Below are 16,041 nucleotides of genomic sequence, written 5' to 3'. Positions count from 1 at the left end.
AGTGCTGGGCCGAGGCGCTGAATCGGGGGCAGATTCTGCTCCCTCTCGACGCCGGGTGACTCCAGTGGCTTTAAGCCTGCATGGCTGGGCCCCGGCTGCATCCTGTCCCTGGAGACCATCCCTCCTCTGTCTGCACCACCAGGGAGGCCCCCACCCGACCGAGGTCACGGCCTCGCTCCTCTCATGAATATGCATCACGCCCTTCTGCCACCGTCACCTCTGATCCCACTGTCAGGGCTAACAAATGTCTTCACCGGCGCCCAGGAAATATGGTGTGTGTGTGGGAGGGTGTCTTTGTTCCCAGCGAGAATGAGCTGACCTCCTCTGCCGCAGCCTCCCACCCCAGCCGCCTGTGACCCCCGAGAGCAGCTGGGGGCCTGGTGCTACAGAGCCTGGTCCCTCTGGTGTCACCTTCTCCAGCCAGCCCAGGTTGGGGGGCAGGGAGGGATTGTGGCTGCAGGCTGAGAGCTGCAAATGACGTGGGTGCATCTCAGTCCAGTTTCGAGTGGGCAAGGCAGGCAGAGAGGCCGGGGAGCTGCGTTGTGCTCGACGGGGTCGGGCATGGCAGAGCAGGGTGGAGGAGGCTGCATTGCTTTGTGGCTGCATTGCTTTGTGCCTACGGGTGTCATTCTCCTGGGCTGCCCTGGTAATGCCCAAATCTCCTGTCTACCCCACTGCCTCCTCACCACAGCCCCCTGTGCAGCAGCCCCCTTCTCGCCAGCTCTGCCTCCGCTCGCCCTGGCCCTGGGCTCTGCGCTGCGCTGGGGACACAGTCAGCATGAGGGACGCCGTGCAGATCCCAGGCCAGCGACAATACCCGATTTCCGCTCCGGCTGCCGGGCCGGGGGAGGCGGGTTTCCTCTCTCCGCCAGACCGATCCGTCCTGGGTGCAGTCAGGGCAGCAAGTGACGGATCACCCAGGCGCTGGTGCAATGCAGGGGCAGGCGGGGCAGCCGCTCCCACTGCTCCGCGTCAGTGAAGGGCCTGTTAGAAACCGCTGCACAGAGCGGGGTCAGGCTGAAGGGGGGCTTGCTCTGAGCAGCCGTGGCTCCAGGGCTATCGGCTGGCCCAGGCTCGGCGCTGCTATTAAACCGCGCCAGGCACACATCAACTCCCTGGCCTCAAGAGTGATCGCTGCTTCTCCTGGCGCAGCGGGCACGCTGATCAATGGATCTCCCCCCTCCCCAAGCTGCTAGTCACATGACTCCACTGCACATATTCTCCGAGGCTGCCCACAGCTTTGGGCGGGGGGACTCGGTTTTTCCTCCTCTCTTTCTGCAATGGCCAGATCCGGCTAGTGGCTCTTCGCACAATCCGACTAACACGTCCCGCCCTTCCGATGGAACATGGGCGCGAGACAGTGCCTGGGAGAGACAGTTGCTGCTCTGCTCACGAGCTCCTGCCTGTCCTGCTCAGTGCTGGCTGGGAGCTCACGGTGCAGGTCGGAGCTCGCCTTGCCCGAAGGCGATGGCAGGCGTCAAAGCCGCTGCGGGCTGCAGAAACCTCATGGCCCACAGCTGAACAGGAGCAGAACTGGGGGGACTGGCCCTGGACTCCTCCTCAGCTCTCGGCATCGACAAGAACTTGTGGCAGAGAGTTCCACAGGATAATTGTGCATGATGTGTAACAGCTGGATCTGTTACCAAAGGCAGCTGAGTTCAGCGAGGGCCTCCCCTGTATGCTGCTCTGTCGGAGGCTACAAGACCGTGCTCCCCTGGGAAGGTCTGGGCCCCGTGCTCGCGCCGCACTTGGCTTTGAGGCTCCCCCAGTCCATTTCCATTACTGGGCTCCCCCAGGGCAGAGAGGCTCCATGTCGTGTGCAGAGGCGCCCTCCGCTGGCTCCTCGCTGGCACTGCAGGTCTGTGCTGGGATAGGTGTGAATGCGGAAAGCGCCCGGCTCCATTCAGAGAAGGTCAGAACTTTCCTGTTCCCATTCCCACCCCCTGCCACCCCTAGGAGAGGCCCAGGGCAAAGGAGCTGTGTATTTTCTTACAGAAGGGACTGGAGTCCAGCAACCCCTTGTCTCTAACGATGCCCAGAAAAGAAGATGGTGATCTCCGGGCCCGGCGTTAAAGATGGAGCTGGAGAACCTGCCATGCCAGGCGTCCCCCTGGGCAGCTGAGAGGGAACATTGATGGGAGTCTGTAACAGAGGATATGCAAAGAGCAGCCCGGCTAGACTCAGACAGCTCAGCCTCGTCCGTGCCCTCGCGGATGTCGGAAGGCACAGGGAAGAGTCCCATTCGGCCTGGAGATCTCTTTATTGAGTGACTTCCTCTCCACGCAAATGCCACAGCCCCTGGGCCCAGCATGGACCAAAACCCGACCCAATTCACCTGTACAGCCCCCAGCTGTTAACTCCTTCCTGATCAGCACCGAGAATAAACCTCCCAAGCGCTAACCTCCCCCCAACGCTTGGCCCAGTGGCAGCAGCAGCTCTCTGTATGTGGGAAGCCAGGACAGGCCGGGGGGCATCGGCACAGCTGTGTGTGGGGAGCCCAGGGCTGGGCTAGCAAGGGGCCGCGGGTTGTGATTTATGAGCAATAAACTCAACCAACAGAAGACCCCCTGCTCCCAGCTCCCCATGGATTGGAGAGGCGACCCTGGGCCCTGCCAGCTGGTCTCCCCCTGCACGCCCACGGGAGGGACTCGGCCACCCCCACTGCCCGCCGTGGCTCTGCCCTAGATGCAGGTCTCGCTGCCGGCCGCGGCCACGCGCCGCTCTTCCAGCCTTTGCACGGCCTGCGCGAGCGAGCGCAGCTGCTCCCCGTGCCACTCGCCCATCGCGCCCATCTGGGCCTCCAGCCTCCGCAGCTGAGCCTCCTGCTTCCTCCTGGCATTCCTGTAGGCCAGCACCAGGGCGCTGCGGAGAGAGGCGGGCTCAGGAGCAGGGACTTGGCTCGCAGGGGGGGACAGGAGAGGGAAGCTGCTCCCGGATCAGCTGGGGGGGGGGGAAGAGCACAGGGGGGTGCAGAGCTCTGGACAGGCTCAGAGAAGCCCCTGGGGTGATTCTGGGCCTTAGCCAAAGTGCAACTAAACCCCTCCGCTGGGTGCACATGGACTGGCAATCTCACCCAAACGGCCTGCTGCAGACAGAGCTGCCTAGCAGGGGGCTGGGAGCCAAACTCGTGGCCCTGGGGTCTACCCCCAGCTCTGGGAGGGGAGTGGGGCCCAGTGGGTTAGAGCAGGGGCCTGGGAGCCAGGACTCCTGGGGTCTCTCCCCAGATCTTTCGCAGACACCCTGTGCGACCTCGCCTCCATTCCCACAGAGATCTGGGCTCTGCCCTTGTCTTTACCAAGCACTGGGAGCCGTTCAAATGAGGCATCACCAGGTTGCTTCCCTTGGTCCTTTCCCATCGGGGCGCGTTGCCCCAACTGGCACCTGCAGGCACCGGACAAAGAGCTCCCAGGCCGGGCTGCAGCCCCAGGAGAGTGGCAGGAGGGAGCCCTGGGAGAGTCCGGCCTGAGGCGGGGGGTGCAGGGGCTCCCAGCGGGGCCTTGGGGGGCGAGCGCCGGGATCTCCATCCCCTCACCTGTGAGCCTGGAAGAAGTCTCTGGTGATCCCGACGCACTGGGCCTGCTGCGCCCGGCTGGCCGCGCTGCGCTGCTCCAGGGAGGCCACCAGGGCCTGGGCCTGGCCCCTCAGCTCCCTGCTCCTGCCACGGAAACAAAGGTTGACGGAGGATGCCACAGATCCCGTGGAGAGGGGAGCCCCCCTGCCCCCCACACTGAGACTGGATCTCCCCCTGCCCCCTCGCCCGAGATGGGATTCCCCCTCCCCCCAGCCCCTGGCTGAGTCTCCAGCCGTGGGGCGCTGCACTCCGCCCAAGATCTTTCCACTCTGTGCCCCCCAGCCGGGCAGGGCCCCTGATTCCTCCCCCCAGCCTGCGGCCCCCGTGCAGTCAGTGACGCTGCCAGGGCTGGGAGGGGGATGTTGGGGACATGGGGCTCCCCATGGAGGGAAGGGGGTGCTCACCGGGCCAGCGCCCCGACCAGCTCCAGCATCATCGTCTCCCGATCCAGGGCAGCCTGGGGTCTCGCCGCTTCTGCCTCCCATCTCCCGACGTCCTGGAGAAACCCAAGAACATCCCTGAGCTCCCCCGGCACCGCGCAGCAGCTGCTGGGATGGGCCCCGGGGGCACCTGACAAACCCAGCTCACAACCTCCCCGTCAGCTGGGCTCAGACTCCGCCGGCGCCCCACCCCCGGCAGGGACATCGGGGTCACAACGGCCTCTTGGCTCCTTGTGAACCCAGCAGAGGCACCGATTCTCACCTGGAGCCTCCCTGCGGGGCCCCCTACCCTGTCCCCCAGGTGGGGCAGATCCCCCCTCCGTGGGACCATTTACACCAGTGCACAATGGATGTGAAACGCCCAAGTCGGGGCAGAGCTGCTCTCCCTTTCGGGTCCAGGGCTGCCTCGTGGGCCAGGCCCCAGGGAGTTTCCCTTTTGTTCCTGCCTTTCCCTGACCACCTCCAGGTACCCCCCTCTGCCTCGGGGCCCAGACGGGTGGGGCTGCCGACCACCTGGCCGAGCCTGTGTCTGCAGGTGGGAGGGCGGCGCCCAGCCCCTGACGTACCCCGCGGCAGCTGCTGCAACTGCTGCTGTCTCCGCTGCTGCTGCTCCCGGAGCTGGGGCGCCGGCCCCGCTGCTCGTCCAGCTCCCCCTGCAGGTGCTCGATGAGCAGCAGGTGGGCGGCCTCCTGCGCCCGGTGCGTGTAGGTGCAGAGCTCCAGGCCTCGCGTCTCCTTCTCCGCCAGGTGCAGCCGGGTCTTCAGATCCGCCATTGACTCCTGGGGCCAGAGGGAGGCGCCGTCAGGGAGGCAGCCGCGAGCGGCTGACCCTGGGCCATGGCGAGCTCCGGCTCCCCAGGCCTGGCCCCTCCGGCCTGAGCTAAACGCAGGGTCCCAATAGCTGCAGCAAATCTCCCGGCTTGTGTCCCTCTGCAGGGAGCAGCCACAAGAGGGTCCCGCGCGCTTGACAATCCCGCCACTAGAGAGCCACGTGCCCCACGCGTTGTGCTCCCCCAGCCCCTCACCCCACCCTCTGGGTTCCCGTTATGGCCTGCTCAGCAGTCACCCCAGTAATAATATTTCACAAACGCTAACCAAGCCTCACAGCCCTCTGGGTCCCTGATTTACAGCGAGGGAAACTGAGGCACTGTGGGGGGGTGAATTGCCCAAGGTCACCCAGCAGGTCTGTGGCAGAGCCAGAAATAGAACCCAGGAGTCCTGACACACACACACACACACACACACTAGTCACCAGACCTCTCTCCCCTCCCAAAGCCAAAAACAAATCCCAGAAGTCCAGCTCCCCCCAACCCCGATCTGGCGCTAATCAGTAGGCTGCACTCCCGTCCCAGAGCCGGGAACAGAACCCCGGAGTCCTGGCTCCCCGCCCTGCACTCTGGCCACTAGCCCAGGCCGCCTTGCCCCGTGCCTACCCTGATGGCCACTAAGTCGTGCAGCAGCTGCGGCTTCTCCATCTTTGGCCTTGGTGTCTCCCCAGGCAGGACCCCGCCTGCGACCCTGACGGCCTCGTCCACCATGGCCTTGATGGCGTCGTTACTCTGGATCACGGCACCTACGGAACCAGGGACCGCCTGGCAGCCCAGATCCAGCAGGGAGACCTCCACGGAGGCCTGCTCCGCCCGCAGCCGCCGGATGTATTCGTACAGGATCCCCTCCTCTGCTCCCCCGGGCGCCTGGGCCCCGGGACTGGGGGCACTGCTGGGACGGAGAGGTGTCGAGAAGAGCAGGCTGGGAGAAGGGGGTGGAGGGGGCCCAACAGCCCTTGGACCTGAGTTTGGGGCTCAAGGTCCAATCCCTGGCATGGGGCGGGGGCTCTGGGGTAGGAGGCTGATGGTCCCATCCCCTGGAACTGGGGGGGCTCAGAGTCCCATTCCATTGGATGGGGGGCGCTCTGGGGCTCAGGGTCTCATCCCCCGGGGTTGGAGGCTGCTGGACTCATCACCTGGACTGGGGGTTTGGGGTCCCATCCCCCAGGGCTCAGATCAGAGTCTTGGGACCCCTTTCAGAAGCCTGCAGCCCTGCTCCCTTGACAACCCTCCCATAGGAGCTCTGCTACCTTTTCCATCCATGGGTCCCGGCAGCCCAGTCCTGCCCTGACCCGGCCTCCTCGCCCTCGGGCTCTGCTCTTCCCAGGAACCTCCTGGCCTCGTCCAGCACAGCCCCCGTCCTGCCGCCCGGGCTGTTGGGGGCGCGCTCCCCGGGCTCTCCTAGAGCAGGGAACAAACTCATGCTGGTGCGTCCTCGGCAGGCAGGGCCCCCCGCTCCTGGCTGAGATGGAGCCCGGGGCAGAGCCGGGCACATGGCAGCCGGTTCCCCCCTCACCCCTGGGGGCGCCGTGGAGTGATGGGCTCCCCCCACCCACCCCTGAGCTGCCAACCCCACAGCAAGGGGCGTTTGGTGGCTGTGGGGCCAGAGGGGACCAGTTGCAAGGACTCACCTTTGTCCAGGGCTTCTCCCTCCTCCTCTGGCTCCAGCCAGGGCCCCAGCTTCACCCCGGCCAGGGGCAGCAGCACCTCATAGGCCTCCATGCAGCGCTCGCTGCCGGGCCAAGCACAGAGACCAGCCTGAGAGCTGGCGGGGCCCCCAGCCCCTTGTAACCCGTCCTGAGCCCCCACAGGCCCTCATGCCCCCCCAACCCCTCAGCCCCTCACACCCGCTCCTGAGCCGCCCAGCCCCTCACACCCCCTCCTGAGCCCCCCACAACCCCTCATGCCCCCCGACCCCTCAGCCCCTCACACCCGCTCCTGAGCCGCCCAGCCCCTCACACCCCCTCCTGAGCCCCCCACAACCCCTCATGCCCCCCGACCCCTCAGCCCCTCACACCCGCTCCTGAGCCGCCCAGCCCCTCACACCCCCTCCTGAGCCCCCCACAACCCCTCATGCCCCCCGACCCCTCAGCCCCTCACACCCGCTCCTGAGCCGCCCAGCCCCTCACACCCCCTCCTGAGCCCCCCACAACCCCTCATGCCCCCCGACCCCTCAGCCCCTCACACCCGCTCCTGAGCCGCCCAGCCCCTCACACCCCCTCCTGAGCCCCCCACAACCCCTCATGCCCCCCGACCCCTCAGCCCCTCACACCCGCTCCTGAGCCGCCCAGCCCCTCACACCCCCTCCTGAGCCCCCCACAACCCCTCATGCCCCCCGACCCCTCAGCCCCTCACACCCGCTCCTGAGCCGCCCAGCCCCTCACACNGCACCCCACAACCCCTCACACCCCCTCCTGAGCCCCCCCACTCCTCACACCCCCTCCTGAGCCCCCCACAGGCCCTCGCACCCCGCCCTGAGCCCCCCCCCATGCTCCTTCCCAACACCGGGAGCCCCTCGTATCCCTGTCCCTCCCACACAAGTCCATTCCCCCTCCCAACCCAGCTCCGCCCCTCTCCCCGTGGGGGGATCCCGGAGGGGTCTCGGGGCCGGGCCCCTCACCTGTACTGCGCGGCCAGGCGCAGGGCCGTGCTGTTGGACTCGTACTGCCCCAGCCGCATGCTGAGCCGCTCCGAGTGGCCCTTCCACTCCCGCAGGGTCCCCGAGAGCAGCTGGTTCAGGCCTTTGAGCCGCTCGATGCACCTGGGGCGAGAGGCGCGGCGCTGACGGGGCAGGGCTGGCTCCCGGGGGAGCCCAGGGAAGGGCCGGTTTATAACCCACCCGGTTCTTCCGCGTCCCCGAGCGATGCCCAGACAAATACACCTCCCGTGCTATCCACACATCCTCCTCCCACAGGGACCCTCGCCACCCGTCAATGCAGCTGTGGAACCAGCCCCAGGGGGCGCCACTGGACACCCTGCAGCCCTCCCCAGCCCGGAAATTCAGCCCAGGAGGAGGATGTGCCAAATACTGGGGCCATGGTGGCATTTCATTGCACCATCCGCGGGAAGGGGGGGCAGGAAGGGGTTGCCCATTACAGCTTTGGACGTGAGAGTCTGCTTAATGCAGGGGACTGGGAGTCAGGACTCCTGGGTTCTATTCCCGCTTTGGGAGGGGAGTGGGGTCCAGCGTTTAGTGCAGGGGAGGGGGGTCAGGACTGCTAGGTTCTATTCCTGGCCCTTCTATTCCAGACTTCCTGTGTGACTTTGGGTGAGTCACTTCCCCTTTCCGTGCCTCAGTTTCCCCTGTCTGTGCCGGGGGTGTGTGTGATTACACTCATTGGTGGGGAGGGGCCTGGTGCAAGGCTGCCCCGCCCAATGTGTAAAGTGCTTGGCGATCCTCTGCCCTCACCCTCGCAGCTGCTGGGTCCGAGCTTCCCACTCCCTGACGTGGCTCTCCGACGCCGGGGGGCGGTGCTGGGGGAACAGGCGGCAGAGGTGCTGGGTGCTGGAGCAGCTCTGAAAGCACCGGATCAGGCTCTGGGCTGCGGCAACTGGGTCCTGCAGAGGGCGCCAGCGGGGACGACAAACAAAGGAATGAGTCTGTGGATGTTAACGACGCCCTGCAAGACGGCCACGGGCCTGGGGGCTGGGATAGGGGCCCACGGGTGCCGTCAAAATGACACCCAGGGTGGGGCATTAACCAAGCTGCGGTTAAACACCGCAGCAGGAATGGAGCAGCCCTGGCGTGACAATCCACGGCCACCTGGGACCTGTGGCCACAGCCATCAGTGGAGACTGGCCCAGCCCTCTCTCAGCTGAGCCGAAGGAGTAAATCCCCTGGCTGTGAGAGGCTGGCTGTTGTACTTGGTCTGGCCAGCTCTGGAGGGAGACACGGCCACACACCCGCAGCCCGTGTATTACACCCCCTTGGCTCCTTGCCTGTTGCAGGTGATGCACGCAGCCGGGCCTGATCCAAACGCCCTGCGGTCAGCTGGGGAGTCTCTCCATTGGCTGTAGGGGGCTTTGGAGCGGGCCCGCAGCTGGCTGGCAGCTGCTGGTCCCTGTCTACGGGTCGTTCCCGGCTCTAAGCTCGGCAGCCATGGAACCCAACAGCCTGGGGAGCTGCGGCCCGGCTGGCCTCCTGACCCCTGCAGTGTGCAGGACCTAGCGGGATGGGATGGAGAAGCAGCACTGAGACCTGGGCCAGCCCCTGGTGCTGCACTCACCTGGAATGGCCAGGGCTCCCCTTCCCCGCCGGGGCTGACGGACCCCCTGGTGCTCACAGTGTCACTGGCGGATGCTGAGGGGCTGCAGGGCTGGGACGGCGTCTCCATTCTGAGCAGCGAGTCCTGCAGCTCCTTGACCTGGGCAGAGAGCGGCACCCGTCACTCCCCTCCCGGCTGCTGCACAAGGGCGACCGGAGTCGCTCCATGGAAGTGAGGGGTGTGAGTCTGGATTGCACCAGTGGCACAGAGATCAGACTGATTCTGACAGCACTTTCCCCGCAGGGATCCCCCAGGAAATTAACAAGCCGAGTCCACATAGATCCCAGAGCTTGTGAAGCCGAGGTCCTCGCACCCCAACACGGACACTGGGAAATCCCTCCCTCCTTCAGTGCCCCGTCACCCAGCCACCTTCCAGTGGAGTAGCTCAAGCAGGCTGAGCAGAACCCTGTTTCCTGGGGCCCAAGAGCTCCATTCCCAGGGGGGTGGCCCAGCCCTTCGTCCTCCCAAGGCAGGTCATGTGACCCCCACGCTTTTTGCCACAAGATGAGAATCACGGATTCGATGAATCAGAAGGGGTGTGTGGAACAAAACGGCTACAAACACACAGGCTTCCCCATAGCTTGAGTTCTCGCTTTGTCTGCTTTGTTTACCAGGGAGCCCCCCCACCCCACACGGAATACTACACAGCCACTCAGTGACATTTAGTGGCCGAATAAAATACAGCAAATAAAAAGGTCACCCGTGTGGCTGGGTGCTTGGGGTGGTCGGGTTGAGACCTTCCTAAATGAGGTCCTGGTGGCACTGCATGGACAGTAGAACATCCATTGCACTAGTCAGAAGACCTGAACCTACCACCCCTGGCCAAAAGTCTCTTTTCCCGCAGTGTGCAGCACTGCTGCCCTGCCCCCGGAGGTGGCTGCGTGTCAGTGGCCGGGGACCCATCACCGCTGTCATGCATACCTTTCTCTGGAGCTTCTCCCGTTCCTCCTGGAATGCTTGCAGGGTGACCTTGGACCTGCTTAGCTCCTCCTCCTTGCTCCCTAGCGCCACCCGGAGAGCCGCGTTCCTCTCTGCATATGCGGCTATTTCATTCTTGATCCAGCTCATGTCCTCTGCTGAGAGCTCTAGGCTGGCCTTGCTCGTCTTCTCCCCCGGCGCCCTGGGTGCTACCTTCCAGGGACAGCTCCCGTTGTCCTCCGGGAGTCCCGCAAGACCCCCCAGGCCTTGTTCTAGCTCTTCCAGGGTCTGGAAATGCAACCCCCACACCTATCCCAGTCACCCACCGAAGCTACAGTCACTGCATCATGCCAGGAGTTCAGAGCTCTCCCTAAGGCACCTGTCACCTTGGTATCTAGGCTTCATTGCATCCACACCACCTCTGGTTCCAGGCAATTTAAACACAAACTTCCAAGATCAGGGGACTGGCTGGCTCAGGGGGGCAGGGAATGGGACAAGGGGCCTTCCCCTCTAGGGGCGCCTGCTCCAATCTGCCCCCAGGGCGGGGGGACTGACTGGCTTGGGGGGAGGCAGCCCTGATGGCTACTTGGTGGCCTCTATGGGGTATGTGCTGGCAGGTCTCGGTGCACTTCCACCTCAGACACCATCACAACTGGCTGTAGCTGCCCCCTCATGGGTACCCTCTGCAGAGAGGACTGGCCAGGCCCCAGAGAACCTACTGCCCCTCCCACAGGGGTCTGGGCAGGACAGAGCTGGGGCCCAGTGCCAGGGCAGGTCGGGGTCGCAAACCCCACCTGTCCCAGTGTGGGGCGGCTGAGAGCCCAGGGCAGGCGTTCGGAAGGGAGAGGGGAGGGGAGCGGTTAAGAAAGTGGGGGGAGGGAGGTCTGCTCACCTTGGCTATCTGGGCCCACTCCTCCCCCGCCGTGCTGGGGCCACCCGCGCCCGTCTCCCCACCAGCGCTGCCAAGCAGCCGAGCATGGCTCCGCCGGGAGAACACGGCGTTCTCCAGAGAGGCCACAGCCTGCTGCAGATCTAGGAACACGTCGGAGCTGCCTCCTAGCGGGGGAGAGACGGGGACGAGTCGGGGGGAGGCCTGGTGGGGCTCGTGCCCCTTCCAACCTCGGGGATCTGGGCTGCATCCCAGAGGGGCTGCCGTAAAGAGGGACAGACCCAGCAGCGCGGGCAACGGCCGTGGCTCCTCTCAGTGCACAAGGGGACGGAGCTCCTGGCACCACACAACACCTACCGCCTGCGTGGATTTAGCAGTAGGCCCATCGCCGGAGCACGGGGCAGGAAGAGAGGGGCCCATGAGTCTGTACCACCAGGAAGCAGCTGGCAGGCTCTGCCCCCCAGCCATGGCATCCCTGGGTTCACCCCCTTCGATCATGGCAGCCCCATCCCGCCTCCCTCCAGCTCCGCAGGCCTGTGCACCGTTGCCTCGAGCCCTCGTTGCAGTGACCCAGGTGGGCCAAGGCAACGCGGCAGCATCCCGATGGGACGAACACAGGGGGCAGCGACCCTGGCTGGGGATGGCTTCCATACACAATAGCCAGCCTGCCACTTCTGGGCCCCCGGATCTGTCGGAACCTGAGCATGGGGGAGCCGGCTCTCGTGAGAACAGGGCCCCTGGCAAGATGTAACCCTTTCAGTGATAATAAACCTTGTCAAGAGCTCTTCCCCCAGCGATCTCAAAGTACTTGACATAGCAGGGGTGGTATCATTTTCCTCATTTCACAGCTGGGGAAACTGAGGCATGGAGGGGGGAAGTGACTTGCCCTGAGTCACTCAGCAGGCCAGTGGCAGAGGCAGGAATAGAACACAGAAGACCTGGGTCTACCCACTAGACCTCATTGCCTCCAAAAGGCATGGGATAGCTTGGGGCAGAATATAATGAACCCCCTTTACCTTCCTCCGTGCAGCCCATGGGGAACGGACGGATGGCCAGGCTCCGGGGCCTCTGCACACACCTGGGAAGGCTTGCTGTATATTCGGAGCACTGGTCTGAATATTCATCTTCCTCTCTGCAGGAAATCAAAGCCAGAGGATGGCCAGGGTGAGAGTGTCAACTCCACTCCCCCCGGGGACATGGCAAAGGGGGCAGCTGATGTGAGACAGCTGAGTTCCAGGTGTGAGTCTAACCACCTGAAACCAGCCCTCTATTTTGCTGCCAGATTAATATTATGCCACTGAGCAACAGTGACATCTAGTGAGCACATGCATTAATAGCAAGTGTCTGTTCCCAGAGCACCTTTAGTGCAGCCTTGCAAAATTAGAATCGTTTTCATGGGTGAGTAAAATATCAGGAGTTTTTTCAACATCCTGGGACAGGAGGACAAGAAAAATGTGGCTCTGAGCCCGTAAATGTTCATGACACTTGGACAGGTCTGATCGAAAGCGGGGGGTTAGAAAGTTCCTGTCTTTCTTCCCCAGGGCTGCAGGGAAAGAAGAAGAACACAAAGTCTCGGGTAGATGAAGCCAGGCAAGTCAGACCACAGCAGCCAGTCCATAGCCTTTAAAGGAGATCATGTTTTCAGCTAAAGAATCAGACGCACAGATATCATGGTGACGGGCCCGGGCTGTGTACAAGACCAGGAATAGAATAGAATACAATAGATGACAACGAGCATCTTTGCTACCCAGAACTGCTTCTCAGAGTTAGCTGGTCCAGAGTAGCAAAGGGTCAGAGAAACTGAGGGCTACCAGCCGGGGAGGCGCGGGGATTTTCAGATGAGAATGAGAGTTGATGAAGTGGCGACGCTGTTCCCGATGGCAGAGGAGAAGGCTCTCGCGCCCCAGCGGAGGAGCTAGGACGGACAAAAAGGGAGCTATTGCTCTGAGGGAGAAGGGGAGTTGAGAGAGAGGCCAGGTCTCCGGCACAGGCTGGAGGGTAATTTTGAACTGGCCCCTGGAACGAACAGAGTCGGGGAGGGGTTGAATACGGAGTGGAAGTGGGTGTGGGAGAAGGGGAGAGGCAGGACACTGGGAAGTGGGGCTGAAAGGAGGCCACAGAGCATGCCATGGGAAGGGCGAGAGGAGGCTAAGGCCTGGGCAAGGATTCATGGGCAATCAGTCCCAGGCCCAGCACGGCTGTATCAACCCCAGTCCTGCGCTACCAACAGAAACTGAACCTGTGACAAGCAGGGCAGGTACCTGGTTCTCCTCTGCTGCAGCCGCTCGGCCTTGCTGTGGAGCTGGGCGATGGTGACGAGCAGCGTGGTGATGTGTTCCTCGTAGCGCAGGATTGCCCGCTCGTCCGCCCCTGCTACGTCGGCCTCCTCCTCCCTCTCGGAGATTGAGTCCAGCTCGCCCTGCGGAGAACCCCACCCAGAGAACCCTGGACATCTCAGGCTCCTTCCATGCCAAAGGATCTGAGAGCCCTGTACCGACCCCGGCCCTGACACCAGTGCAAAGCGCTACATTCGGATTCAGCAGCGTTTCCCAGTCACTTTGCACGGTAAACAACAGTACCGGGGGCAGGGCCACAGAGAATCGGGCCAAGAAGGCACCCACCCACCCACCAGTGAATTGCTAAAGCAGCCAGCGCTGGTGTGGAACACATCAGCCAGTCTGAACTAGCCGCATGACTAGGAAGTAAAGAGTATGGTGGCCAGATGAAAGGTTTCAGGGAGACAGAAGGCCCCGAAGTATGCAAAAGTCATGAACCAGTCTCCCAATAATCCAGACCCTGGTTTAAAAATCCTGAGATTTTACAAGTGAAACATTGGGGGTGTTTTATTCACCTTTCAGGTTTTGAACCTTTGGGGGTCACATTTTCAAGCTTTTCTCCACAGTCAGGAGGGCTGGGATCTGACTTTTAAAAAAATGGAAGCTGAAATTCTCCCATAATCACCTGACTTCAGCACCTGGGGCTTTAAGGGGGGGAAAAACAGCAAAATGCCAAGTGTATTGGAATGGGGCCAGGCCACTAGAGGATGGGGGGTAACCGTCTGAGTCCTGCCGAGAGTGGCATAGGATCTTAAATGACCACACAGACTCGGGATGCCTGTTTCACACCTCAGCACCCCCATCAACCTCCCCTCGCACTCGGCCATCGTTTGGATCATCGGCACCACTCACTCAGCGCCGTGGTGCAGCTCCAGCCTCCCACCCCAAGCAGCCTGGCTTTGGAAGCTGGACTAGGGAGATGCCACTCCTCCTGCGGGGTGAAATTCCCCCTGGGCAGAGAGGCCAGCCTGAGACCTCAGCAGCACGTCAGTCCCGTTACACCCTATGCGAGGAATAAGCAGCTCCTGGTTACTCTCCATGCCTCTGCGGCTGGTGCTTTTACACGCCATGCCATGCCACCCTGCAGCTTCCCGCCTGCGCCCCCTTTGGGCTGAGGGGGCAGTGCAGCCTCCATGGGTCGGTAGGCAGCGGGTTTGTTAGCATCCCATTCCCAGCCAGCATGGAACCAGGAAAGGCTGGAGCCGCTTCCTGTTTTCAGTGGGAACAATGTCCTCCCCGCAGCAGCACGGGGTTAGCGCACTGGTGCCTAGTGTGAGCAGGGAGCCCTCCACCACCCTGGGCCAGCGCCCCCCACCGCACACCCTGGGCATGCTGGGTACCCTGGCGCTCCTGGGAAGTACACACTGCTCGCTCTCGGGCCCTTTCCCCAGGGCCGCACAGGATCCCTGCAGCTGGGGGAGGGGGGAGGTCCTGCCGCGTGAGGGTAGGATTTCTGGAGCTGCATGCCCATGCGATGCCGCGTTCCTCCTGCAACCCCAGGTGCAACTGGCTTGTGAGGAGCAGGGCTAGGACTGCCAGTCCCACCCATGGATCCGCTAGCCATTCCCCCCTCCCTGGGGATCGGTCTGTTCCCTGCGGGCTCCTGATAGGCGGGGAGAGCGAGACAGGGGCCCAGGGCGCCTTGTCCTTCCCCACTGCAGAGCAGCACAGCAAGTCTAAACCCTGTCCCCTCCCCAGAGGTGGCTCTCTCACGGGGGCGGGGAGGCTGAGAGCAATTGCAAAGCCAAGCCAGACCCATAACCCCCCTGCCTGCAAGGAGAGGCTCCCTTGTCCAGGCCCCCCAGGAGGAAGCCACTTGCCTTCTCCATCCCTGTTCCTTTGCCCCTCTCTCCTTCCACACGAGAGGAGTCACGTCTGAGGAAGCAGTAGGGTCCTATCGCTGTGGTGAGAAAAGACAGGGGAGAAAATCAGGCAACACCATCGCGTTTAGAAGCTCCCTTCTCAGCAGCTGCTCTCCAAGACTCGCAGCCCAGTCACCTAGCAGACCATCCCAGTGCGAGGAGAATATGGCTCTGCCAGGATCTCCCCGCCGTCTGTGCTGCTTCCCGGCCCATTCCCATTTCCCGATCCTGTGTCTATTTCCTCTCCCTTGGGAAACTTGGCTGCAGGCGCGGCCTCCGGCTCTGTTGCCCTTTAACTCTTGCGCGTCCCGTAGACAGGAAGGGAGAGCTGGTTCTGCCCTGCCCTTTGCCTTCGCTACAGCCGAATGAAACGTTAGCCTCTCTCTGGACCCAGAGGAAAGGCTTCGAAAGATCCTGCAGGTTGGAAGGTAGCTGGGATAGTTATAGTGTCCTGCATTGGTTGTGGCCCTAGCCCTGCCCTGCCTGACAGGGGTGTGAGGCGCTCAGTCACGGAGGCCAGATAAGTGTCTAGATAGAGGGCTGGGTCTGACACATCTGAGACCCCTTCAAGTGGTGCAGCCAAGGGTATGTCTGCACTATGGAGCCTAGGTCGGCAGAGCCCCCGCGTGTGGCTGGAGCCTAGGCTGGCTGAAGGAGTTTTTCTGTCGGTGTAGGAAGCCCATCTCCCCGGACAACGTTAGCTACACTGACAGAGGTCCCTGTTCCGTTGGCCCAACTGGGGTTTGTCCCCACCCCGACGGACGGACGTAGTCATGCCGACAGACTTTTCAGCATAGACCATGCCTCAGGCCAAGTCTGCACTAAAAAGTGAGGTCGACCCAGCTACGTCACTGGGGGGGTGTGTAAAATCCACTCGCCCTGAGAGACATCGCTAAGCCGAGCGAACCCCCTGCAAAGCCTCCTGTCGACCTAG

General features: G+C 63.0%; 1 protein-coding gene across 2 annotated transcripts; it reads right to left on the bottom strand.

Annotated features, from left to right (window-relative positions):
• Positions 1 to 2,241: 2,241 nt before the first annotated feature.
• On the bottom strand, positions 2,242 to 15,319 carry USHBP1 (USH1 protein network component harmonin binding protein 1). Of its 2 annotated transcripts, none has more exons than XM_034755526.1 (15): positions 15,066 to 15,319; positions 13,171 to 13,328; positions 11,926 to 12,041; positions 10,913 to 11,076; positions 10,024 to 10,308; positions 9,064 to 9,201; positions 8,247 to 8,395; positions 7,458 to 7,598; positions 6,469 to 6,569; positions 6,088 to 6,238; positions 5,444 to 5,729; positions 4,578 to 4,790; positions 3,976 to 4,067; positions 3,533 to 3,655; positions 2,242 to 2,862 (listed from the first exon to the last, which is right to left on the bottom strand). In XM_034755526.1, the coding sequence occupies exons 1-15, from the start codon at positions 15,072 to 15,074 to the stop codon at positions 2,682 to 2,684; spliced, it is 2,307 nt and encodes a 768-aa protein (XP_034611417.1). In that variant the 5' UTR covers positions 15,075 to 15,319; the 3' UTR covers positions 2,242 to 2,681. The 2 variants fall into 2 exon arrangements, with proteins under 2 accessions (XP_034611417.1, XP_034611418.1); XM_034755527.1 differs by having other exon boundaries at positions 5,444 to 5,726.
• Between the last annotated feature and the right edge of the window lie 722 nt (positions 15,320 to 16,041).

Source organism: Trachemys scripta, chromosome 22 (genome assembly GCF_013100865.1).
Source record: "Trachemys scripta elegans isolate TJP31775 chromosome 22, CAS_Tse_1.0, whole genome shotgun sequence".
In the NCBI taxonomy this organism is placed as follows: domain Eukaryota; kingdom Metazoa; phylum Chordata; order Testudines; family Emydidae; genus Trachemys; species Trachemys scripta.
The sequence above is the reverse complement of the archived record's forward strand: the minus strand, read 5'-3'. Positions and strand labels throughout refer to the sequence as shown.